Below are 27998 nucleotides of genomic sequence, written 5' to 3'. Positions count from 1 at the left end.
TAGCACATTTTCTCCTCTTTTCTCGACCCATCTCAGACACACACACGGTCATGGTCACAATAAGCACTGAGCCAACTTTAATCTTCTCAAATGATACAGACCACAGGGATCCGTTTATGTAACACAGATCACTAAGGTTACAGCCATTCACTCTATAAAACTCTGTTTTTGTTTTTTATGTAAATTACATATGAAATGAAATTAAATAAGTCAGTGGGGTCCAAAACACTGTATTGTATGGCCAGATATAACCGCCTATTGTGTGTATATGTGTGTGTGTATGCGTGCGTGTGTGTGTGTGTGCGTGTGTTCGTGCGTGCGTGTGTGTGTGTGCACATGTGTGTGTGCGTGTGTTCCCAGAACCTGCTGTAAGCCTGTCTGTTGCTGTGGGTAAATACAGAAGGCAGAGATGTAGACAGTGTCTGTGCAATCATACATCCATCCATGCACACACAGGCACACACACACACACACGCACAGGGCAACTCATCTGCTCCCCCTCATTTCACCTAAGCTATTCTTAAATGGGCTTTATTGGCAATGAGATAAATTCTGGCAAAGTACTTACATGACAAAAATACCGCTAACGCGCACATTACAGACACAATGTCCTCTCTCTTTTTTCCCATCTCTATCCATTGTGCTCACTCTCTTTAGCTCTTCCTCTCTCTGTGTCCCGCATCAGCACTCTTGCAGACAGTGCTGTCTGTCCTATCTCTTTCCCTCAATCCGTCTCTTTCCCTGTCTTTATCTCAGCCTCACACGCTGCCCTTCCTCAGCAACTATCTCAAACTGCAGATAGACAGGACATGACAATGGGAAAGAGGGAGAGTAATTTAGCAATCAAGTCTCCTGCCCTCTTTTTAAGGCAACAAAAGAAGGCAAAAAAAAAAAAAAACTTAAAAAAAACTTTTTTCATCTTATCTTTACGTAAAGTGGTTAACAGTGCTATACACTGTTGTGCCTTTTCCCTTTTTTTTTTAATAAATATTCTGGATTCAATACAAGGTAAGCTCAATCAACAGAATTTGTTGCGTAATTCGGATTAACATGAGATAATTTTGAGGTTTATGGAATTTCGTTGTAAAAAATGGATTCACGCTACTGTTCAAAAGTTTGGGGTTGGTAAGATTTATTAATGGTCTTGAAAGTAGTTTCTTATGCTCACCAAGGCTGCATTTTATTATAAAATTTTAATACATTGATACGTTGTTTTTTTGTTGTTGTTGTTGTTGTTTTTTTCCAGTATTGTTTGATGATTTAAAAATTTAAAAAGATATAAATAATATTATTTATAACACTATTATAACAATTTCTGATGTTATAATTTATAATTATACAATTTCTAACATTATAAATCTCCTTACTGTCATTTTTGATCAGTTTAATGCATCCTTGCTGAATAAAAGTATTAATTTCTTTAAACTACTTTTAAAAATATTGAAACTATACTATTGAAAAAGCAAGAATTGTTACATTTATGGATTGGTATTCACTTCCTTTTTATATTAGAAAATAAGTCAAAATAAATTTTTATGATAATCAGCATTACTGTATATCATGAATGCTGTCGATTGAGCTTAACTTGTAATGCACCCAGAATATTCCTTTAAGGATATAACATTTTTTTTTACAAAATAAGATCAAACAGATATTAAAATGGTTATTAATATCACTGCTCCTTATTTTCATTTTCATTTCTGTACTCAGTAAAGAAAAATCATTTTAACACTTGATGCCATTGACATTGACATTGAATTTACTCCAACAAAAAAACTGAACTTTTTTTCACTGCATCATTCATGAAAGACAAAAAGAAACATTTCTGTCAAATCTTTAACTCATCATTGTCCTTTTATCCATTTCTCCAAACAAAATGTATTTTAAAAATTGATTTTGTGATTTTTGGAATGGCATTTTTTAAATATATTATGCTGTAATATATATATATATATATATATATATATATATATATATATATATATATATATATATATATATATATATATATATATATATATATATATATAATTTTTCCTTCTATAATAGTCCAGCATCCTTATGGCAACATAATAGTCTCTTGGCTTCACATAATACATTTTTGTACTGGATGGTGGTGATCACATGTTACAGTAGATCCAGTGGTGTGATAAAATTACTTTTGATTACTTTTTTGTGCATTAATCCATTCACTCACTTACACACACATATACACATACATATAGCCTCACATACAAAATATCAATTGTCAGTCAATGCCCATTTATTTTCTAAAAGTGTTTCAAATCATGCCACCATTGTTCCACTTGTACACGTTCAATTTCCTTGCAGTTTGCATCCTCTACATTCCACATTTGCTGTAATGCCATTGTTGCAAATATCAATTGATCTCTTCCAATCGATTAGCCATGAGTCGGCGCATCTGCTTGCTGGCCTTCTCCCTGTGTGCACGTGGCTGCTTGTCTTTAGTCTTGTATATTGTTCATATTGACTTTTTGCATTACAAAAAAAAACAAAAAACTATATATATATATATATATATATATATATATATATATATATATATATATATATATATATATATATATATATATATATATAGTTTGTGGTTCTCCAAGATTCACTCACAAAGCAGTCATGTTGTATTTTTTAGGAGTATTGACTTTTATATCTGCTGTCTACACTCTTTCTGCCTTGTCTTTTTTCTTCTTCTTCTTCTTAAATGATTCATCAATATTGTGTGAGATCTTCATCTCTTTTGAAAGAAAGAAAACTGTCTAAAACCATCTTATGACTTGTCTAAGCTGGTTTACTCTCAGTGTGGCCAAGCTAGTCTTCAGCTGGTTTAGCTGGCTGGTCTCGCAGGCTGACCGGCTGTCAAGTACCCAAAACCCCTTTAAAACCAGCAAACTAGACCACCATTACCCAATTGGAAGAGCAGCTAAGACCACCAGACCATCTTAGGCTGTTTTTCCCCCTAGGGTTCAGTCACTCATACAATAACTGTACCACATTTTCAGCTCTCCTTCAAACTGGTTTGATCTTTGAATCATTTCATCATCCTTTCCATCTCAAGGTCCTAACAGAACTGTCTCATCTGTCTTCTCTTTCCCTACACTACACTCTCCTCAAGTTCTTCTCCCTTTTCTTTGTCCTTTTCTTTATCCTTCAGCCACTGGTTCTTTGAATTTGTTGTAACCTCCGCTTTCGGAGGGTTGGAATTGGAGTTGGTGGTGTTGTAGGCACGGATGTATCCGCGTGTATGCTGCGCGTGGAAATCTTCGCTGCCACTGCTGGTTGTTGAGGTGCTTGTTGCTGAGGTGCACTGGACAAGCATGCCATGTAACGACTGGCTCCGTTTGGTCCAGATTACGCTAAATCTCTTGGCGTAACTATAGCAGGCTGACGTGGCGATTTCACCCATGTCGAATGAAGAGCTCCTCTTATAGCGCAGGGCACCATGAGGAGGACTCTCATGGGACAATGCAGGGCTCTGATAGGCCAGTGAGGAATTCCATTGGCTCTCTGGTCCTCCTCGACGGACTACAATGCCCCCTCCCGTGCTGAACCGCCTGTCACACCTGTACTTTGGGGGTGGAGCCAAGCTTAAACTGGCCCGTTTACTTGTGTCTATGTTGGTAGGTCGGAGTTTGAGTGGTTTTGCTCCTAATGGGCGTGACGAACGTGGCAGTGTGGAAGGGGAATGATTACTGGGGGTATAATACAAAGACATTTGCTCTTTCTCCAGTGTGTATGGTGGAAGTGGTCTGATGGATCCCATCTCGATCTCTAGTCCTGCCCTAAACTGCTCCAGATTCACTTTAGGCTTTGGGAGGGTTTTTGGTTTTACTCTGGAAGTTGGTTTGGGCGGTGACCCCAACCCCCCCTCTGCCACTTTTCGTTTTTGAACGAGTCCGTTGGGCAGCACCACCATCATCACATTCCCATTTCCATTACTCTGAGAAAAGACATCAGCTCCCTTAGCAGGAAGAGGTGGGGAGTCTGTTCCTGTGCATCCCACCTCTTCACCTAATTCATGATGATTGTCATGGTTACTGCAAACACGGTGGCGTACCATCAGTGCAACAGTAAACACCAACAGCGTTACCACAACAACTCCACCAACCAGAATGGTAAGAGTCCCGCCAAGGAAGTGGGCTTGAAGTGAACGGCAGTCTGGGTAATTGTCCTTGGTGCTAAACTGGGTGCAACCAATGATCGTTGTGGCGGCCATGGAAGTGACTGTGTCATCAAAAATGGCTAGCACGCACAAATTGTAGTCTGAGCCAGAGACCAAGTTTTTCAGTAGGAAGCTGTCACTTGTGGGGGGCAGAATCCTGAAAGAGGAGGGAGGGAGGGAGAGAAAAAGAGAGTGGGTGGTTAGCAACCTCAAGCAATTACCTTCTCCCCATTCCATCACAATGAAACAGTATTTTACTTAGACACGTATTCCTTTATTCCTTGTTCGTAGCACAAAAGCATACACTAGCTAATGTAATGGAAATGTACTGGGCTGTTCTGGCACAACACTAACCAAATTAAGGCCTTCCCAAACAATACCTCTAATATTGACATATAATTACAGGCTCGGATCAAGACCTTGACACATTGCAATACTGCTTCAGTCACATTATTAAAACCCCCTTATCCTCCGACACGCAGACATTTTTGCTTTATCTTTCTCTGAAGAAATGCATCAGCTAATGCCTGCCGTCCACTGGTTCTGATGGCTTTAATTAAGTCTCTGCTAAATATGAAAAGACACCTTAAATGGTGCACATGGATTATTACCTGCAGACAAACACGATATGGCAGTGAACACTTATTGCCGTAGTTGTTTAATTGTTTAATTATAGCCCAGAGGGTTTTCAAAGAAGATTTTTTTTTTTTATAGTGTGTCTATTTTTATATTATTCTATTAATTTATTCAAAAGTACATTAAAAATGAAATACACATACAGTGACTTAAATTCACATTCTGTATGAGCTTGTTTTTAATATTGGATTTATTATTCGATTATTTGATTTGCTTTTTTTTTAGATAAAAACCATTAAGCCTATGGAATGTCCTCATATGTCTTCAGTGTTAAAGCTGCTTTCACTGGCAGCTGAATTATAATATAACTTTACAAATTATTTTTTAAAATCATTTTATAAAATTATTTACAAACAGGTTTTGTTTGGTAAAGCAGGTAGTCCTGCCTCAAACTGACTTATTTATAGTAGTCTCTCTCTCTCTCTCTCTCTCTCTCTCTCTCTCTCTGCACATTAAGCTTGGATATATGATAGAAGTATTTAATGTTGAAAAATACTCACTATAGCTTCAGGTTTGTTCATATTTTAAGGCTGAGGAATCTAACATTTGTTTTCCAATATAATTGTGCAGGCATAAATTATTTAATCAATAAGGTTAAAAAAAGACTCATTCACTCTCTTTCTCTCTCTCTTGAGCGTGCACACACACACACACACACACACACACAATGTCTGATGTCTGCCTGATCTGCTCTGTCATTGGGGTCGGAATCTATTAAGCCCGGCTGTGCTGTAAATTATGAGTTACAGCTCAAGGTCATTCTGTCTGCCCTCTTATAGCTTTGTATTTCCAGACTCAGTGTAGCTCTGTGTGCCCTTGTTGTGTTGTTTGCAGGCACAGGAAGCGATATACTATTAAAATAAACATGAAACAACGTCTCAGTAGCTGTATCCAAGGCAGTACACTGGAACTGACATATTTTAGAAGTTACTGGCCATGCACTGGGAGGTAAGCATATTTCGATCGGGGCATAAAGCTAAAACAGGCATTAACACGGAAAACATGTAGGTGAACTAGATATAGTGTGACTGTAGGTGGACTCCTTTTTTATCCACATGAGTAGGTGCACTAAGTGTGAATGACAGATAAAGCGATAATGATAGCATTTGTTGCATTAATTTGACATCCATGTCAGTTAATTTTTTCACTGTTTGTGAAACCGGATCCACAAATGCAAAAACAAGAAAAAAGTGCTATGATGAGTAATTAGGTGTCCAAAGGAAAAATGACATAGAAAGACAAGTATTCCTGGCAGGAAAATGACACGTGTCTGTCTGGGTGATAAATCATTGCTAACTGCATTGAGAGCTACATCCACATATTGACATGGAAGATCAGCATAGGCTTGTGTCATGTTTATATTTTTTTCTTTTTGTTTTTGTTTTTTCCTTGGTTCTTTTTTAGAAACATAAATGTTGTAAAGCCTAATACTTGCCTCAAACTGAATGCTGAATTTGAAAAGACATCAAAAGGCAGAGATTTCAGTATGAACATTTCTCATTGAATTCCCCCAAGACCAAATTATCTGAGCTATGCTATCCACGTTAAAAGGATTGTTCAAATAAAATTCAGAATTTCTTCATGTTGTAACCTGTTTGACCTTCTTTCTTCTTAATAACACAGAAGGTGAATTTTTGCATTCTTACTTTGCACTCTTACTTGGTTCCATATTATGAAAGTGAATGGGGACTGGGACTGTCAAGGTCCAAAAATGACAAACAAAATGTAAAACTATCATAAAATAGACCTACAGAACATAATTGACGTCTTCTGAAGTTTTGTGAGGAACGGGCATTAATACTTTTATTCAGCAAGGACACATTAAATTGATCAAAAGTGAAGGTAAAGACATTTAAAATGATAAAAAATATTTCTATTTCAAATAAATGCTGTTCTTATTCATCAAAGATTCCTGCAAAAAACAAACAATAAAAGCAGCCTCGATGAGCATTTTTCAAAAACATAAAAAAATATTACTGACCCCAAGCTTTTGAATGGTTGAGTATGTCATCATTCAAAAATTCATGTTATTCACTTATATTCTGGTACCTGTTGCGACCCAATCTTTGACTCAGTGTGAACTTATGAATAAATCAGTCAGACTGAATTAGTGAAGTTGATTAACTGATTCACTAAAAAGATCTGACTAAAAAGACTTTTTTGATGTATCAGACATGAAATCTCATAAATGCAAGGAGTGCTAGGATGGATGCCAAAGTTTTCACTGAACAACAGCTTTTTTGGAATTAGCTTTCATTAAATGGAAAAGAGTGGCCAGCATAAATTCAAAGCTTAACCTTTTGTTTACCATGGATGAAGGGATTGGAACAACATGAGGATGACCAGTTTTGTATTCCTTTAATTTTATAGCTCTATAATCTTACTGTACCATATGTCAACAATTTATTTCTCCTCAGTTGGTACATGAAATGAAACAAGTCTGGGAACTCCATTAGGTCTCCTGAGCTATAATAAAGCAACCATTGAGCAATGAAATTTTCTTTTGGATTGTCAGCACTTGTAAAGTTTCAGAAGAGTGAATTTGACCTTTTCTTCTAGTGCCTTTAATTTGAGTGTCTGATTTTGTGAGATGGAACGGCACAAATTCAGATTTTGTCTTGTCATTCATCAACACACACTCATACACATCCATTCCGCAATAAAAACTGACAGGGAAATGTTTTGTGAAACTGGTGACACAGAAACAGGCAATTATTAGAACACTCTAATAATAGAGAGAAAAAGAGCGAGGGAGAGGGGGAGGGCTGGAGCCTGAACGAAAGAGGAGACAGAAAAGACTTTCATCTTTTGTCTCCACTAACTTATTGGTCATAAACAGACTGCTTTTATTCTCTAAACTCAACCCTGCCTTTTTCTTGTCACACTCATTCCTCCCATCCTTACCCAGTTAATGTCAGTCTTTCTTTCTATTGCTTCCCTCTACAGTATCTACCTCTTTCTTTTCGTATATTCTCTGTGTATCCACTGAGGCACATTTTCTGCTGTTTCTTGTTCTTGACAAAGCTACACATCCAGACACTAAACCAAAGCCAAGATAAAAGCTTTCCCCTTACCAGTAATCTCTCTCATTCTCGATTTTTCACTCTCTGCTCCTCTTCCTGTTGTTGTGGTGGCCGTCAGCAAGATAGGTTGTGACATACTTATTGGCACTGCAGTTTAAGCTCATTTAAAGACTTCATTATTCTATCCCTTGAGCCCTCTGTCAAACTCTCTATCTCTATCTCTGTACCACCCCTCTTCTTTATTTCTCATTCGCTCTCTCTGTCTCTCTCTCTCTACCAGCCCCCCTGTCAGATTCAATGTCTGTAGTGTCAGTAGCTTGTAATTCTCCCACACCACACATTCACTCCCTCTTGGCCCCTTAATGAAGGACAGACGGCAAGAGGGTGTATGTCACTTGCCATAGATAATGTCTCAGAGATGTGCACGATGTATTGAACATGCTCCGAAAATGTCTGACAGCAACTAGGCTGAAGCTGCTACTAGAGCCGCAGACACTGATAACATGAGAAAGCAGTAGGACTGCCTTTGCCTCAGGTTCAACATGGAGCTCATTATTATCACGATTCAAGCTGACAAGAATCAGAGCATTGCATATTCATTATTGCAATGCCACTAAATGTCATATTAAATGGGTTATATAAGCTGGCTCTGAAGGCACATAAATGGATTTCTGAACAATTAGCCTGTAATGTGACAGTAGATCATATTTAAAAGCCTGTTGTTTGAGCCCTGCTGAAATTCCAATCCATCACTTGAATTTCAGAGAAGTGTTCTTTAAAGGGGTCATGAATTGAGAAATAAACTTTTCCTTGAGCTTTTGATATATAAGAGGTCATCGTACAATAAGAATATCCTGCAAGTTTCAGAACTGAAAACTTACTTGTTTTCAGCTTTTATTGACACCAGATCCATTGAACGACTGATCCTGTAATGTTGCCTATCTATAAATAGATGAAACGCTGCCTCTGTGGAAGAAATCAGTAACTACTTCATCATTGCAACATTAATCCCGCCCACTGGCGTGTTAGTGAGATAACGAGGAGAGAATAGCGATAAAACAGGACAAAAAATAACATTACCTTTCAAAGGTTTCTTATGCTAGGAATATGGTCATTTGTTTTCAACAATGTAAATGTCTCAGTTGAGCTTTATTTTTATTCGGTACATTTCCTGTGGATTCTTTGGTAAATCAATCGCATTTCGGTGCAGGCTTTGCAAACAGACTTTTATGATATGGACTCGACAGTAATGCAACAACATAAGTAGCTGCATTAATTCTAATGCCTGATCTGATGATTCATGTACAGTCAGATGTTCTTTGTTTATGTGTCAGAGTAAATTAAACCAGTGACTAACGGTCAACTTGCGTTGTTTCTTTTAGTAGGGTGAAAATAATCTGTTATTTAAACAGTGATTATAATATATAAAGAAAGCGATCAAAGAAAGCTCCCTTTGCAATCGTTGAAGCTGTCAATCAAACAGCACAAGTTTATCAGTGACTGGACCCGCGCTAAAACTCCCGTTTTATTCAACAAATTTCTTAGTTACAATGCGTTTGCAATGTTAGAGACGATGAAAGCATTTGTTAGTGTAAAGAAATTGAGTTGCAATGATGAGATCACTGCTTTCATGCGCTCATCATGTCTTTGATCAGCTACAGTGTTCATCTCTGTGATCTTTCATGCCACAATCTAAATATAATGCCATAGATCTAAATGTAATGCAGCACTTTTCACGATTGGTTGACTTTGAAGGCTGATATAGTAAAAATGCACTAAAAAAGAGAGTAATACTTGGCAATTTCAGATAGAAAGATGTTAGCCAATGACAGCAGTGGGCGTTTACACTGAAGTCTCACAGCAGACACGCCCCTTAAAACAGCGTTCAAATAAGAGGGCTAAAATCCAGGTAGGAAAAATTCCTTCTATTTCTAAATTATGACAATTTTGGGTGTAAAAAGCATACTAACATTATAAGTGTGCCCCAGGAAACATTATAAAACAACGCAGTTCATGACCCCTTTAAGTCCCAGATTTAGTCAGCATATGCTACTCTGAAATATATATATAAAAATTGGCTCAATAAACTCAGAGACATGACTCATTTGTGGTGACTCAACCTCACTGACCAGATAAATCATTAGAGAGCACAGTTTTTGCAGCTGTTGTAGAAGTCTTCATTAGGGCCCAAGCGAAAATTCGCGCAGGGCCCTCTTGTTCTTCTAAGGATTATTAGGGCCCAAGCGAAAATTCGCGCAGGGCCCTCTTGTTCTTCTAAGGATTATTAGGGCCCAAGCGAAAATTCGCGCAGGGCCCTCTTGTTCTTCTAAGGATTATTAGGGCCCAAGCGAAAATTCGCGCAGGGCCCTCTTGTTCTTCTAAGGATTATTATTATTTTTTTTTTTTTTTTTTTTTTCCGTCTTCCGGGGCTTTTTGGGGGCCTTAACATGCTCAAAAACTCTTGAAAATTGGCACACACATTGGAATCCGCGGCCATTAGGACGCCGGAGAGGCTGGTACCCGGGCGTGGCAGGGGGGCTCGACAGCGCCCCCTTGAAAAAAGTCTGAAAATTTGGTCCATATATTAAACATGCTTGCACGTATTAGTATGAAACTCGGTACACATATAGACCTCATCGGGCCGAACAACTTTCGCGCTCTAAGTTAATCGCCACGCCAACAGGAAGTCAGCTATTAAGGGTTGTTTGAAAAACGCATGCTCTGGAATTTGATATACTCCTCCTAGACGATTAATCTGATCGCCACCAAACTCGGTCAGCATGAAGTCAAGACACTGATGATTAAAAATTGCCAGGGGATTTTTGATATCTCGAACGGTTTGGCCGTGGCGAGGCAACGAATTTATGGCGAGAAAAAGGAAACAGGAAATGTGTTATAACGTCTTAATACATATATTGATCTTTATGAAACTTCACGAGTGTGTTCGTTATAGGAGTCTGATCACATGGATGTGACTATTGTGAGTCAAAGTTATAGCGCCACCAACTGGCAGCAGGAAGTGTATCACTTTTTGAAATGTTTTGAGATCACCCTCTTATTTTTACCTGATTTGCTTCAAACTTCATCAGTGTAATGTCAATACACAGCAGATGTAGACCTATGACAGGATTTTTGATATTTGAAATATTGTTGCCATGGCAACGGGTCAAACTGTAATAATATTCTTGAGTGTTTTTGAGGCTCTTAACATGCTTCAAATTGCATGAAACTCGACACACACATCAATATTGTCAACCAGTAGACATGGACAAAGCCATAGAAATGGGCGTGGTGGAGGGGCTCAGTAGCGCCACCTTTTGACAAAAGTGGGGGTTAGTTTTTCCTACAGTCACCAAACTCGGTACACATATTATTCTCATCAAGCCGGACAATTTTCTAATTTACATTCATTAGCTCCGACCAACAGGAAGTCAGCTATTTTGGTTTGAATGTTAATTTTTTGAAAAAACAGGCTATGAATTTTATACTACTACTCCTACAGGGTTTATCCAATTTACACCAAGCTTTTTTAACTTGTTGCGAACACATTGAAGTTGTTTAATTGCAAACGGATTTTGGATATCTCAAACGGTTTGGCCGTGGCGAGGCAACGAATTTATGGCGAGAAAAGGGAAACAGGAAATGTGTTATAACTTCTGCATACATTGATTGATGTTTATGAAACTTCAGGAGTGTGTTGGTTGTAGTAGTCTGATCACATGGATGTAACTATTGTGAGTCAAAGTTATAGCGCCACCAAATGGCAGCAAGAAGTGTATCACTTTTAAAATGCTTTGAGATCACCCTCTTATTTTTACCTGATTTGCTTCAAACTTCATCAGTGTAATGTCAATACACAGCAGATGTAGACCTATGACAGGATTTTTGATATTTGAAATATTGTTGCCATGGCAACAGGTCAAACTGTAATAATATTCTTGAGTATTTTTGAGGCTCTTAACATGCTTCAAATTGCATGAAACTCGACACACACATCAATATTGTCAACCAGTAGACATGGACAAAGCCATAGAAATGGGCGTGGTGGAGGGGCTCAGTAGCGCCACCTTTTGACAAAAGTGGGGGTTAGATTTTCCTACAGTCACCAAACTCGGTACACATATTATTCTCATCAAGCCGGACAATTTTCTAATTTACATTCATTAGCTCCGACCAACAGGAAGTCAGCTATTTTGGTTTGAATGTTAATTTTTTGAAAAAACAGGCTATGAATTTTATACTACTACTCCTACAGGGTTTATCCAATTTACACTAAGCTTTTTTTAACTTGTTGCTAACACATTGAAGTTGTTTAATTGCAAACGGATTTTGGATATCTCAAACGGTTTGGCCGTGGCGAGGCAACGAATTTAAGGCAAGAAAAGGGAAACAAAGTGTTATAACTTCTGCATACATTAATTGATTTTGATGAAACTTTGGCTTAGTCTTCGTTGTACAAGGCTGATCACATGGATTTGACTATTGTGATTCAAAGTCATAGCGCCACCAACTGGAAGCAGAAAATGTGTCACTTTCAGCATACATTGAGATCACCCTCTTATTTTTACCTGATTTGCTTCAAAATTCATCAGAATAATGTTAAAACTTGGCACATGTAATCCTTTGAAAATGGGCAGGGAGGAGGGGCTCTATAACGGCACCTTGTAGTGCAGTAAATGTGGAGTGAATTTGACATAGTCCTTTGATGTTTAACCGTTTTAAGTGCCTATTGCCCGCTGTGCACAGTTGCCCTGAAGCCACCGGGGTGGCGGTGCCACCGGGCTTGGGCCCGCCATCGCTGCTCGCAGCTATATTTATTTATTTATTTATTTTTTTTTTTTTTTTTTTTTTTTTTTTTCCGTCTTCCGGGGCTTTTTGGGGGCCTTAACATGCTCAAAAACTCTTGAAAATTGGCACACACATTGGAATCCGCGGCCATTAGGACGCTGGAGAGGCTGGTACCCGGGCGTGGCAGGGGGGCTCGACAGCGCCCCCTTGAAAAAAGTCTGAAAATTTGGTCCATATATTAAACATGCTTGCACGTATTAGTATGAAACTCGGTACACATATAGACCTCATCGGGCCGAACAACTTTCGCGCTCTAAGTTAATCGCCACGCCAACAGGAAGTCAGCTATTAAGGGTTGTTTGAAAAACGCATGCTCTGGAATTTGATATACTCCTCCTAGACGATTACAGTTTTTTACAGACACTAGGACACATTTCTCAATACTTAGGTCACTTTTGCAAAACTCTTCACACAGTGAGCACAACAGAAGTCTATGTGGGCTAAACTGAGGATCAATTATCATTGCTTTGGCACAAAATGCATTCAATGACTATATTTCTCAAATGTCATGAATTATTTTCTCACTCAGACACAACAACTGCCAAAACTCTTTGTACGTACAGGCCAATTTGCACATGCTTACATACTGTTTTCAAAACTGTTAAACTTATGTTCAAAACAATAACATCATACAAAACTGAATAAGGCAGAAATATGCTGCATTTCTATAGTAATATTGTAATGAAATATATTCTGAATATAAAAAATCAAATACTATCAGAGGAATTAGATGAAACTGAACACCTACACAAGCATTTGTTTTTCAGTTTCATTACCATCCATTCAAAAGGGGAAACTTAGGAATAATTTTGTTCTGTAATGTAAACATGGACCATGTAACATGTACTGCGGTGAATTATAAGCAGTAGAGAGTGTCATTCTTGTTTTATAAAGAAATTTAAAAAAAGAAAACATTGTATAATGCTAACTGATGTTAGTGTTTTTAAGGTCGATGTTTTATGACTGACAAAGTGTGTTTGCTTGGTGAAAACCTTTGCTAGTGTTCTGGAAGAATGAGTTGATTTGAGACATGAATAAAGTGTTTTGGTAGATTTAGTGCATTTTGAATGTGAAATGAACTGCTGTGCCAAGATGAAAGTTGGTTAGGAGAACTGTGTGAAGAGTTTTGAAAAAGTGACCTAAGTATTGAGAAATGTGTCCTAGCGATTGTAAAAAACTGTAATCCGATCGCCACCAAACTCGGTCAGCATGAAGTCAAGACACTGATGATTAAAAATTGCCAGGGGATTTTTGATATCTCGAACGGTTTGGCCGTGGCGAGGCAACGAATTTATGGCGAGAAAAAGGAAACAGGAAATGTGTTATAACGTCTTAATACATATATTGATCTTTATGAAACTTCACGAGTGTGTTCGTTATAGGAGTCTGATCACATGGATGTGACTATTGTGAGTCAAAGTTATAGCGCCACCAACTGGCAGCAGGAAGTGTATCACTTTTTGAAATGTTTTGAGATCACCCTCTTATTTTTACCTGATTTGCTTCAAACTTCATCAGTGTAATGTCAATACACAGCAGATGTAGACCTATGACAGGATTTTTGATATTTGAAATATTGTTGCCATGGCAACAGGTCAAACTGTAATAATATTCTTGAGTGTTTTTGAGGCTCTTAACATGCTTCAAATTGCATGAAACTCGACACACACATCAATATTGTCAACCAGTAGACATGGACAAAGCCATAGAAATGGGCGTGGTGGAGGGTCTCAGTAGCGCCACCTTTTGACAAAAGTGGGGGTTAGTTTTTCCTACAGTCACCAAACTCGGTACAAATATTATTCTCATCAAGCCGGACAATTTTCTAATTTACATTCATTAGCTCCGACCAACAGGAAGTCAGCTATTTTGGTTTGAATGTTAATTTTTTGAAAAAACAGGCTATGAATTTTATACTACTACTCCTACAGGGTTTATCCAATTTACACCAAGCTTTTTTTAACTTGTTGCGAACACATTGAAGTTGTTTAATTGCAAACGGATTTTGGATATCTCAAACGGTTTGGCCGTGGCGAGGCAACGAATTTATGGCGAGAAAAGGGAAACAGGAAATGTGTTATAACTTCTGCATACATTGATTGATGTTTATGAAACTTCAGGAGTGTGTTGGTTGTAGTAGTCTGATCACATGGATGTAACTATTGTGAGTCAAAGTTATAGCGCCACCAAATGGCAGCAAGAAGTGTATCACTTTTAAAATGCTTTGAGATCACCCTCTTATTTTTACCTGATTTGCTTCAAACTTCATCAGTGTAATGTCAATACACAGCAGATGTAGACCTATGACAGGATTTTTGATATTTGAAATATTGTTGCCATGGCAACAGGTCAAACTGTAATAATATTATTGAGTGTTTTTGAGGCTCTTAACATGCTTCAAATTGCATGAAACTCGACACACACATCAATATTGTCAACCAGTAGACATGGACAAAGCCATAGAAATGGGCGTGGTGGAGGGGCTCAGTAGCGCCACCTTTTGACAAAAGTGGGGGGGTTAGTTTTTCCTACAGTCACCAAACTCGGTACATATATTATTCTCATCAAGCCGGACAATTTTCTAATTTACATTCATTAGCTCCGACCAACAGGAAGTCAGCTATTTTGGTTTGAATGTTAATTTTTTGAAAAACAGGCTATGAATTTTATACTACTACTCCTACAGGGTTTATCCAATTTACACCAAGCTTTTTTTAACTTGTTGCTAACACATTGAAGTTGTTTAATTGCAAACGGATTTTGGATATCTCAAACGGTTTGGCCGTGGCGAGGCAACGAATTTATGGCAAGAAAAGGGAAACAAAGTGTTATAACTTCTGCATACATTAATTGATTTTGATGAAACTTTGGCTTAGTCTTCGTTGTACAAGGCTGATCACATGGATTTGACTATTGTGATTCAAAGTCATAGCGCCACCAACTGGAAGCAGAAAATGTGTCACTTTCAGCATACATTGAGATCACCCTCTTATTTTTACCTGATTTGCTTCAAAATTCATCAGAATAATGTTAAAATTTGGCACATGTAATCCTTTGAAAATGGGCAGGGAGGAGGGGCTCTATAGCGGCACCTTGTAGTGCAGTAAATGTGGAGTGAATTTGACATAGTCCTTTGATGTTTAACCGTTTTAAGTGCCTATTGCCCGCTGTGCACAGTTGCCCTGAAGCCACCGGGGTGGCGGTGCCACCGGGCTTGGGCCCGCCATCGCTGCTCGCAGCTATATTTAGGGCCCAAGCGAAAATTCGCGCAGGGCCCTCTTGTTCTTCTAAGGATTATTATTATTTTTTTTTTTATTTATTTTTTTTTTTTTTTTCCGTCTTCCAGGGCTTTTGGGGGGCCTTAACATGCTCAAAAACTCTTGAAAATTGGCACACACATTGGAATCCGCGGCCATTAGGACGCCGGAGAGGCTGGTACCCGGGCGTGGCAGGGGGGCTCGACAGCGCCCCCTTGAAAAAAGTCTGAAAATTTGGTCCATATATTAAACATGCTTGCACGTATTAGTATGAAACTCGGTACACATATAGACCTCATCGGGCCGAACAACTTTCGCGCTCTAAGTTAATCGCCACGCCAACAGGAAGTCAGCTATTAAGGGTTGTTTGAAAAACGCATGCTCTGGAATTTGATATACTCCTCCTAGACGATTAATCCGATCGCCACCAAACTCGGTCAGCATGAAGTCAAGACACTGATGATTAAAAATTGCCAGGGGATTTTTGATATCTCGAACGGTTTGGCCATGGCGAGGCAACGAATTTATGGCGAGAAAAAGGAAACAGGAAATGTGTTATAATGTCTTAATACATATATTGATCTTTATGAAACTTCACGAGTGTGTTCGTTATAGGAGTCTGATCACATGGATGTGACTATTGTGAGTCAAAGTTATAGCGCCACCAACTGGCAGCAGGAAGTGTATCACTTTTTGAAATGTTTTGAGATCACCCTCTTATTTTTACCTGATTTGCTTCAAACTTCATCAGTGTAATGTCAATACACAGCAGATGTAGACCTATGACAGGATTTTTGATATTTGAAATATTGTTGCCATGGCAACAGGTCAAACTGTAATAATATTCTTGAGTGTTTTTGAGGCTCTTAACATGCTTCAAATTGCATGAAACTCGACACACACATCAATATTGTCAACCAGTAGACATGGACAAAGCCATAGAAATGGGCGTGGTGGAGGGGCTCAGTAGCGCCACCTTTTGACAAAAGTGGGGGTTAGTTTTTCCTACAGTCACCAAACTCGGTACACATATTATTCTCATCAAGCCGGACAATTTTCTAATTTACATTCATTAGCTCCGACCAACAGGAAGTCAGCTATTTTGGTTTGAATGTTAATTTTTTGAAAAAACAGGCTATGAATTTTATACTACTACTCCTACAGGGTTTATCCAATTTACACCAAGCTTTTTTTAACTTGTTGCGAACACATTGAAGTTGTTTAATTGCAAACGGATTTTGGATATCTCAAACGGTTTGGCCGTGGCGAGGCAACGAATTTATGGCGAGAAAAGGGAAACAGGAAATGTGTTATAACTTCTGCATACATTGATTGATGTTTATGAAACTTCAGGAGTGTGTTGGTTGTAGTAGTCTGATCACATGGATGTAACTATTGTGAGTCAAAGTTATAGCGCCACCAAATGGCAGCAAGAAGTGTATCACTATTAAAATGCTTTGAGATCACCCTCTTATTTTTACCTGATTTGCTTCAAACTTCATCAGTGTAATGTCAATACACAGCAGATGTAGACCTATGACAGGATTTTTGATATTTGAAATATTGTTGCCATGGCAACAGGTCAAACTGTAATAATATTATTGAGTGTTTTTGAGGCTCTTAACATGCTTCAAATTGCATGAAACTCGACACACACATCAATATTGTCAACCAGTAGACATGGACAAAGCCATAGAAATGGGCGTGGTGGAGGGGCTCAGTAGCGCCACCTTTTGACAAAAGTGGGGGGTTTAGTTTTTCCTACAGTCACCAAACTCGGTACATATATTATTCTCATCAAGCCGGACAATTTTCTAATTTACATTCATTAGCTCCGACCAACAGGAAGTCAGCTATTTTGGTTTGAATGTTAATTTTTTGAAAAAACAGGCTATGAATTTTATACTACTACTCCTACAGGGTTTATCCAATTTACACCAAGCTTTTTTTAACTTGTTGCTAACACATTGAAGTTGTTTAATTGCAAACGGATTTTGGATATCTCAAACGGTTTGGCCGTGGCGAGGCAACGAATTTATGGCAAGAAAAGGGAAACAAAGTGTTATAACTTCTGCATACATTAATTGATTTTGATGAAACTTTGGCTTAGTCTTCGTTGTACAAGGCTGATCACATGGATTTGACTATTGTGATTCAAAGTCATAGCGCCACCAACTGGAAGCAGAAAATGTGTCACTTTCAGCATACATTGAGATCACCCTCTTATTTTTACCTGATTTGCTTCAAAATTCATCAGAATAATGTTAAAATTTGGCACATGTAATCCTTTGAAAATGGGCAGGGAGGAGGGGCTCTATAGCGGCACCTTGTAGTGCAGTAAATGTGGAGTGAATTTGACATAGTCCTTTGATGTTTAACCGTTTTAAGTGCCTATTGCCCGCTGTGCACAGTTGCCCTGAAGCCACCGGGGTGGCGGTGCCACCGGGCTTGGGCCCGCCATCGCTGCTCGCAGCTATATTTAGGGCCCAAGCGAAAATTCGCGCAGGGCCCTCTTGTTCTTCTAAGGATTATTATTATTTTTTTTTTATATTATTTTGTTTTTTTCCGTCTTCCAGGGCTTTTGGGGGGCCTTAACATGCTCAAAAACTCTTGAAAATTGGCACACACATTGGAATCCGCGGCCATTAGGACGCCGGAGAGGCTGGTACCCGGGCGTGGCAGGGGGGCTCGACAGCGCCCCCTTGAAAAAAGTCTGAAAATTTGGTCCATATATTAAACATGCTTGCACGTATTAGTATGAAACTCGGTACACATATAGACCTCATCGGGCCGAACAACTTTCGCGCTCTAAGTTAATCGCCACGCCAACAGGAAGTCAGCTATTAAGGGTTGTTTGAAAAACGCATGCTCTGGAATTTGATATACTCCTCCTAGACGATTAATCCGATCGCCACCAAACTCGGTCAGCATGAAGTCAAGACACTGATGATTAAAAATTGCCAGGGGATTTTTGATATCTCGAACGGTTTGGCCATGGCGAGGCAACGAATTTATGGCGAGAAAAAGGAAACAGGAAATGTGTTATAATGTCTTAATACATATATTGATCTTTATGAAACTTCACGAGTGTGTTCGTTATAGGAGTCTGATCACATGGATGTGACTATTGTGAGTCAAAGTTATAGCGCCACCAACTGGCAGCAGGAAGTGTATCACTTTTTGAAATGTTTTGAGATCACCCTCTTATTTTTACCTGATTTGCTTCAAACTTCATCAGTGTAATGTCAATACACAGCAGATGTAGACCTATGACAGGATTTTTGATATTTGAAATATTGTTGCCATGGCAACAGGTCAAACTGTAATAATATTCTTGAGTGTTTTTGAGGCTCTTAACATGCTTCAAATTGCATGAAACTCGACACACACATCAATATTGTCAACCAGTAGACATGGACAAAGCCATAGAAATGGGCGTGGTGGAGGGGCTCAGTAGCGCCACCTTTTGACAAAAGTGGGGGTTAGTTTTTCCTACAGTCACCAAACTCGGTACACATATTATTCTCATCAAGCCGGACAATTTTCTAATTTACATTCATTAGCTCCGACCAACAGGAAGTCAGCTATTTTGGTTTGAATGTTAATTTTTTGAAAAAACAGGCTATGAATTTTATACTACTACTCCTACAGGGTTTATCCAATTTACACCAAGCTTTTTTTAACTTGTTGCGAACACATTGAAGTTGTTTAATTGCAAACGGATTTTGGATATCTCAAACGGTTTGGCCGTGGCGAGGCAACGAATTTATGGCGAGAAAAGGGAAACAGGAAATGTGTTATAACTTCTGCATACATTGATTGATGTTTATGAAACTTCAGGAGTGTGTTGGTTGTAGTAGTCTGATCACATGGATGTAACTATTGTGAGTCAAAGTTATAGCGCCACCAAATGGCAGCAAGAAGTGTATCACTTTTAAAATGCTTTGAGATCACCCTCTTATTTTTACCTGATTTGCTTCAAACTTCATCAGTGTAATGTCAATACACAGCAGATGTAGACCTATGACAGGATTTTTGATATTTGAAATATTGTTGCCATGGCAACAGGTCAAACTGTAATAATATTCTTGAGTGTTTTTGAGGCTCTTAACATGCTTCAAATTGCATGAAACTCGACACACACATCAATATTGTCAACCAGTAGACATGGACAAAGCCATAGAAATGGGCGTGGTGGAGGGGCTCAGTAGCGCCACCTTTTGACAAAAGTGGGGGTTAGTTTTTCCTACAGTCACCAAACTCGGTACACATATTATTCTCATCAAGCCGGACAATTTTCTAATTTACATTCATTAGCTCCGACCAACAGGAAGTCAGCTATTTTGGTTTGAATGTTAATTTTTTGAAAAAACAGGCTATGAATTTTATACTACTACTCCTACAGGGTTTATCCAATTTACACCAAGCTTTTTTTAACTTGTTGCTAACACATTGAAGTTGTTTAATTGCAAACGGATTTTGGATATCTCAAACGGTTTGGCCGTGGCGAGGCAACGAATTTATGGCAAGAAAAGGGAAACAAAGTGTTATAACTTCTGCATACATTAATTGATTTTGATGAAACTTTGGCTTAGTCTTCGTTGTACAAGGCTGATCACATGGATTTGACTATTGTGATTCAAAGTCATAGCGCCACCAACTGGAAGCAGAAAATGTGTCACTTTCAGCATACATTGAGATCACCCTCTTATTTTTACCTGATTTGCTTCAAAATTCATCAGAATAATGTTAAAACTTGGCACATGTAATCCTTTGAAAATGGGCAGGGAGGAGGGGCTCTATAACGGCACCTTGTAGTGCAGTAAATGTGGAGTGAATTTGACATAGTCCTTTGATGTTTAACCGTTTTAAGTGCCTATTACCCGCTGTGCACAGTTGCCCTGAAGCCACCGGGGTGGCGGTGCCACCGGGCTTGGGCCCGCCATCGCTGCTCGCAGCTATATTTATTATTATTATTTTTTTTTTTTTTTTTTTTTTTTTTTTTTTTCCGTCTTCCGGGGCTTTTTGGGGGCCTTAACATGCTCAAAAACTCTTGAAAATTGGCACACACATTGGAATCCGCGGCCATTAGGACGCCGGAGAGGCTGGTACCCGGGCGTGGCAGGGGGGCTCGACAGCGCCCCCTTGAAAAAAGTCTGAAAATTTGGTCCATATATTAAACATGCTTGCACGTATTAGTATGAAACTCGGTACACATATAGACCTCATCGGGCCGAACAACTTTCGCGCTCTAAGTTAATCGCCACGCCAACAGGAAGTCAGCTATTAAGGGTTGTTTGAAAAACGCATGCTCTGGAATTTGATATACTCCTCCTAGACGATTAATCCGATCGCCACCAAACTCGGTCAGCATGAAGTCAAGACACTGATGATTAAAAATTGCCAGGGGATTTTTGATATCTCGAACGGTTTGGCCGTGGCGAGGCAACGAATTTATGGCGAGAAAAAGGAAACAGGAAATGTGTTATAACGTCTTAATACATATATTGATCTTTATGAAACTTCACGAGTGTGTTCGTTATAGGAGTCTGATCACATGGATGTGACTATTGTGAGTCAAAGTTATAGCGCCACCAACTGGCAGCAGGAAGTGTATCACTTTTTGAAATGTTTTGAGATCACCCTCTTATTTTTACCTGATTTGCTTCAAACTTCATCAGTGTAATGTCAATACACAGCAGATGTAGACCTATGACAGGATTTTTGATATTTGAAATATTGTTGCCATGGCAACAGGTCAAACTGTAATAATATTCTTGAGTGTTTTTGAGGCTCTTAACATGCTTCAAATTGCATGAAACTCGACACACACATCAATATTGTCAACCAGTAGACATGGACAAAGCCATAGAAATGGGCGTGGTGGAGGGGCTCAGTAGCGCCACCTTTTGACAAAAGTGGGGGGGTTAGTTTTTCCTACAGTCACCAAACTCGGTACACATATTATTCTCATCAAGCCGGACAATTTTCTAATTTACATTCATTAGCTCCGACCAACAGGAAGTCAGCTATTTTGGTTTGAATGTTAATTTTTTGAAAAAACAGGCTATGAATTTTATACTACTACTCCTACAGGGTTTATCCAATTTACACCAAGCTTTTTTTAACTTGTTGCTAACACATTGAAGTTGTTTAATTGCAAACGGATTTTGGATATCTCAAACGGTTTGGCCGTGGCGAGGCAACGAATTTATGGCGAGAAAAGGGAAACAGGAAATGTGTTATAACTTCTGCATACATTGATTGATGTTTATGAAACTTCAGGAGTGTGTTTGTTGTAGTAGTCTGATCACATGGATGTAACTATTGTGAGTCAAAGTTATAGCGCCACCAAATGGCAGCAAGAAGTGTATCACTTTTAAAATGCTTTGAGATCACCCTCTTATTTTTACCTGATTTGCTTCAAACTTCATCAGTGTAATGTCAATACACAGCAGATGTAGACCTATGACAGGATTTTTGATATTTGAAATATTGTTGCCATGGCAACAGGTCAAACTGTAATAATATTCTTGAGTGTTTTTGAGGCTCTTAACATGCTTCAAATTGCATGAAACTCGACACACACATCAATATTGTCAACCAGTAGACATGGACAAAGCCATAGAAATGGGCGTGGTGGAGGGGCTCAGTAGCGCCACCTTTTGACAAAAGTGGGGGGTTAGTTTTTCCTACAGTCACCAAACTCGGTACACATATTATTCTCATCAAGCCGGACAATTTTCTAATTGACATTCATTAGCTCCGACCAACAGGAAGTCAGCTATTTTGGTTTGAATGTTAATTTTTTGAAAAAACAGGCTATGAATTTTATACTACTACTCCTACAGGGTTTATCCAATTTACACCAAGCTTTTTTTAACTTGTTGCTAACACATTGAAGTTGTTTAATTGCAAACGGATTTTGGATATCTCAAACGGTTTGGCCGTGGCGAGGCAACGAATTTATGGCAAGAAAAGGGAAACAAAGTGTTATAACTTCTGCATACATTAATTGATTTTGATGAAACTTTGGCTTAGTCTTCGTTGTACAAGGCTGATCACATGGATTTGACTATTGTGATTCAAAGTCATAGCGCCACCAACTGGAAGCAGAAAATGTGTCACTTTCAGCATACATTGAGATCACCCTCTTATTTTTACCTGATTTGCTTCAAAATTCATCAGAATAATGTTAAAACTTGGCACATGTAATCCTTTGAAAATGGGCAGGGAGGAGGGGCTCTATAACGGCACCTTGTAGTGCAGTAAATGTGGAGTGAATTTGACATAGTCCTTTGATGTTTAACCGTTTTAAGTGCCTATTGCCCGCTGTGCACAGTTGCCCTGAAGCCACCGGGGTGGCGGTGCCACCGGGCTTGGGCCCGCCATCGCTGCTCGCAGCTATATTTATTTTTTTATTTTTTTTTTCCGTCTTCCGGGGCTTTTTGGGGGCCTTAACATGCTCAAAAACTCTTGAAAATTGGCACACACATTGGAATCCGCGGCCATTAGGACGCCGGAGAGGCTGGTACCCGGGCGTGGCAGGGGGCTCGACAGCGCCCCCTTGAAAAAAGTCTGAAAATTTGGTCCATATATTAAACAAGCTTGCACGTATTAGTATGAAACTCGGTACACATATAGACCTCATCGGGCCGAACAACTTTCGCGCTCTAAGTTAATCGCCACGCCAACAGGAAGTCAGCTATTAAGGGTTGTTTGAAAAACGCATGCTCTGGAATTTGATATACTCCTCCTAGACGATTAATCCGATCGCCACCAAACTCGGTCAGCATGAAGTCAAGACACTGATGATTAAAAATTGCCAGGGGATTTTTGATATCTCGAACGGTTTGGCCGTGGCGAGGCAACGAATTTATGGCGAGAAAAAGGAAACAGGAAATGTGTTATAACGTCTTAATACATATATTGATCTTTATGAAACTTCACGAGTGTGTTCGTTATAGGAGTCTGATCACATGGATGTGACTATTGTGAGTCAAAGTTATAGCGCCACCAACTGGCAGCAGGAAGTGTATCACTTTTTGAAATGTTTTGAGATCACCCTCTTATTTTTACCTGATTTGCTTCAAACTTCATCAGTGTAATGTCAATACACAGCAGATGTAGACCTATGACAGGATTTTTGATATTTGAAATATTGTTGCCATGGCAACAGGTCAAACTGTAATAATATTCTTGAGTGTTTTTGAGGCTCTTAACATGCTTCAAATTGCATGAAACTCGACACACACATCAATATTGTCAACCAGTAGACATGGACAAAGCCATAGAAATGGGCGTGGTGGAGGGGCTCAGTAGCGCCACCTTTTGACAAAAGTGGGGGGGTTAGTTTTTCCTACAGTCACCAAACTCGGTACATATATTGATTTCATCAAGCCGGACAATTTTCTAATTTACATTCATTAGCTCCGACCAACAGGAAGTCGGCTATTTTTGTTTGAATGTTAATTTTTTGAAAAAACAGGCTATGAATTTTATACTACTACTCCTACAGGGTTTATCCAATTTACACCAAGCTTTTTTTAACTTGTTGCTAACACATTGAAGTTGTTTAATTGCAAACGGATTTTGGATGTCTCAAACGGTTTGGCCGTGGCGAGGCAACGAATTTATGGCAAGAAAAGGGAAACAAAGTGTTATAACTTCTGCATACATTAATTGATTTTGATGAAACTTTGGCTTAGTCTTCGTTGTACAAGGCTGATCACATGGATTTGACTATTGTGATTCAAAGTCATAGCGCCACCAACTGGAAGCAGAAAATGTGTCACTTTCAGCATACATTGAGATCACCCTCTTATTTTTACCTGATTTGCTTCAAAATTCATCAGAATAATGTTAAAACTTGGCACATGTAATCCTTTGAAAATGGGCAGGGAGGAGGGGCTCTATAGCGGCACCTTGTAGTGCAGTAAATGTGGAGTGAATTTGACATAGTCCTTTGATGTTTAACCGTTTTAAGTGCCTATTGCCCGCTGTGCACAGTTGCCCTGAAGCCACCGGGGTGGCGGTGCCACCGGGCTTGGGCCCGCCATCGCTGCTCGCAGCTATATTATGATCTTGAAATCTTACATTTGACTTAGCCACATTTTCTGCTATTTTTTCCTAACAAGAACTTCTTGCAAGTTAATGAATTGTCTGCTAAGACATGTAAATTTATTCTTGAATGGATACATTTTGCTTTATTTGGGTTCATTTGTACAGTGAAAACTTTTGCTTATATCACCATTCAGCTGATTAGATATGCAGTTCACAATGGGGAAAAAAAAAAATATTTTGGAGCAATGATGTACTATCTAGCTGCAATGTAGTATCTATCTGTCTGTCTGTCTGTGTATCTTTTTGTTTATTTATCTTCCTGTCTATTTATTTATTTGTCTGACAAAACTTGCAAACAAAGCTTTGTCAAGCTGACATTTAGAGATTATTTTGACAATCTTAGATTTTCTAGTAAAAAAAAAAGTTATAGATGTATTTATTTCAATTTCTGATTTATTTAAATTCTACTTCCTTACATTCCAATTCCAATTCTGCATCTTCAATTCAAATTCACAAATTTTAAAGGCCTTCTCAATTGAGTTCTGAATGATTCTAAAGAGTCTAAATTTCATATATTTCACTTCCTTAACTGAAATCAACTGAATAGGTAGTCTGAAATTGACCCTAATCCTGAAATTTGGTGTTACGGTTGCCATGGTTGTGGTCTCACTCACCTGTAAATTAGTGTCTCGTCGGCAGTGCAGTTATACTGTATTTGATACATCCACACCAGGTTGGCTCCCATTAGACGACCCTTATCCCATCTCACTTGTGCTGAGGTGGACGTCACTCCTTGTACTCTCACCATCTGCTCCTCACCCCCTTCACTGGCCACATCCTCACCCTCTGCCTGACCCTCCTCCAGTCCCTCCTGGGGGTCACTATTAGTGTCCAGGCCAGGGCTTTGCCCACTGGAGGTTTTCCCTCTGGTGATGTCCGAAGATCCTGGGTCACGAGTTAACAATACCGTTCCATTTCCACGATGAGGGAGAGGGATAACCTTCAGGTCAACTAGCGAGGTGGCCTCACCTGCAGCATTGATAGCAATGCAAGTGTACGTACCATCATCACGAGCAACAGTCACAAGTAGCTCAAGAGTGCCATTTCGGAAAGATGTGGTGCGACTGGAATTGCCGATAATGCGGTCATCTGGTGAGACCCAGTGCACCACTGGCTCTGGATCACCAATAGCACGACATTTGAGTGTTGCCCTTTGACCCTCCAAAACCCAGAGTTTGTGTGTATGTCGGGTAATAAGCGGAGGCTCACAGGCAAATTCCTCCTCAGGAATAGACCAGAAGTAACGTCCCGCTAAATGAAGGGGTGTAGCACATGTCTCCATATCATCACTGCGGATTAGCCTCCTCAACCAAAGCAGTTCACAGTTGCAGTGTAATGGGTTACCTCCGAAATTCAAGTTGATCACAGCATTGTAGGGTGTAGGACTGATTACCCCTGTTTGGGAGCGAGCGAACAACGGATCAGGTGGTAAAGTCTGTAGGCGATTTGAGGTCATGTCCAATCGGGCTAGTTTGTAGAGCTCACTGAAAGACCCCTCAGCGATTTGGTCAATGAGATTGTGATCTAGGTTTAACGTGTGCAGACTGGCCATGCTCTGAATGGCATCCCAGGGAGCCTTGCGCAGATTGTTATAGGATAAGTCCAAGTCCTCTAGAGTGAGTAAAAAGTCATCAAAGGCCTCGGAGGAGATATTGATGAGTTGGTTGTTGTTGAGAATGAGATGCTGCAGGTTTAGCATTCCTACTAAGTCTCTTGGGCCCAGCTCTGACAGTCGATTGCCGTCTAAGTGCAATGACCGAAGACTTTCCAGATCTGCAAATGCCAGTGGCCGGATGAGACTGATGGTATTTCGGGATAGTGTCAAATCCACCAGTCCTGTCATGTTGGCAAAATCAGTTCCTCCTACTTCTCGAATGAAGTTGTCAGCGAGACGAAGCTCAACGGTTCGACGGTCAATGTTTGGTGGGACAAAAAGAAGGCCTTTGTCAGCACAAAGTGTACTTAGAGATTCAGAGAGATTCCTGCAGACGCAGTGGAAGGGACATGCAGAGACTACACCCCACGTCTCACCGGCTACGGCTCCTGGAATCTGACCGAAAAAAGCAGGCAGCAAGCAGGCACAAGTGAACAGTGCCAACCAGTGCAGTAATGGCAGTGGCAGTGTCAGTGAGGATGTGTCTGGGGGTGAGTATCTGCTGGTGAACTTTGGCCACAGTGGAGGAGAGGATTGACGAAATGCTTCAGAGGGCTTGAGGATATTTTGATTCAGATGGATGGGCGGATGAGAGGGGAATGAGGGGGACTGTGTGTTCTTGTGAGGATGGCATAAAATGTGGGACAGATGCGGTTTTCTGAATGGCTGAAGGGGTGGGGAGTCTTGCATGGTAGATAGGGGAGTGATCCACAGACCTAGAAAAAGAAGAAAGAGAAAGACATCAGTCATTGTGTTTTAAGTGTCAACTTTGTAGTGCTGATGTGTGTGGTTTCTTTAGCTCTGAATGAGCTCATGCAGTTGCTCTCCACAGGAATTTCTACACTTGGGCACCCTGTGCATAACTGCATATAAAATGACAGCATTAACCAATGCCATAACAACATTCTTACACAAACTATTGGCGGAAACTCTACTATCCACAAACTTCTGAGAAGCTCAGAAAGGCCATATAACATTTTTTTAGTGCATTTTGGAAGCAGACGCCTGTAACTTCACACTCCCACCTTAGCTTATAGTCATTTTCTTTGGCAGAAGAGCTATTTGCTAAACTTCAAGAGAAGTGAAATACACTAGTCATTTCCCTAAAAATTAGAGCTATATAGACACGAAGACTGAATTGATCAGCACCAATGGACAAACTCTGCTAAAGATGGTTTCAGTCCTAATGACATGGAAGCTACAAACCAAATTATGAGGTCAACTATAGTATAACAGTCAATACAAATAAAGTCAGAATGCAAATGTTGTCACTTTGT

General features: G+C 39.5%; 2 protein-coding genes across 2 annotated transcripts in view; one reads left to right on the top strand and one right to left on the bottom strand.

Annotated features, from left to right (window-relative positions):
• The window catches only part of pcxb (pyruvate carboxylase b), a 343108-nt gene that overhangs the window by 197612 nt on the left and 117498 nt on the right, over nt 1-27998 (top strand). The gene's annotated exons all lie outside the window — the stretch shown is intronic.
• On the bottom strand, nt 3113-27411 carry LOC137030277 (leucine-rich repeat and fibronectin type-III domain-containing protein 4). Its single transcript, XM_067400492.1, has 2 exons — nt 25682-27411; nt 3113-4337 (listed from the first exon to the last, which is right to left on the bottom strand). The coding sequence occupies exons 1-2, from the start codon at nt 27409-27411 to the stop codon at nt 3113-3115; spliced, it is 2955 nt and encodes a 984-aa protein (XP_067256593.1).

This window comes from Chanodichthys erythropterus, chromosome 11, assembly GCF_024489055.1.
Source record: "Chanodichthys erythropterus isolate Z2021 chromosome 11, ASM2448905v1, whole genome shotgun sequence".
Classification (NCBI taxonomy): domain Eukaryota; kingdom Metazoa; phylum Chordata; class Actinopteri; order Cypriniformes; family Xenocyprididae; genus Chanodichthys; species Chanodichthys erythropterus.
The sequence above is the reverse complement of the archived record's forward strand: the minus strand, read 5'-3'. Positions and strand labels throughout refer to the sequence as shown.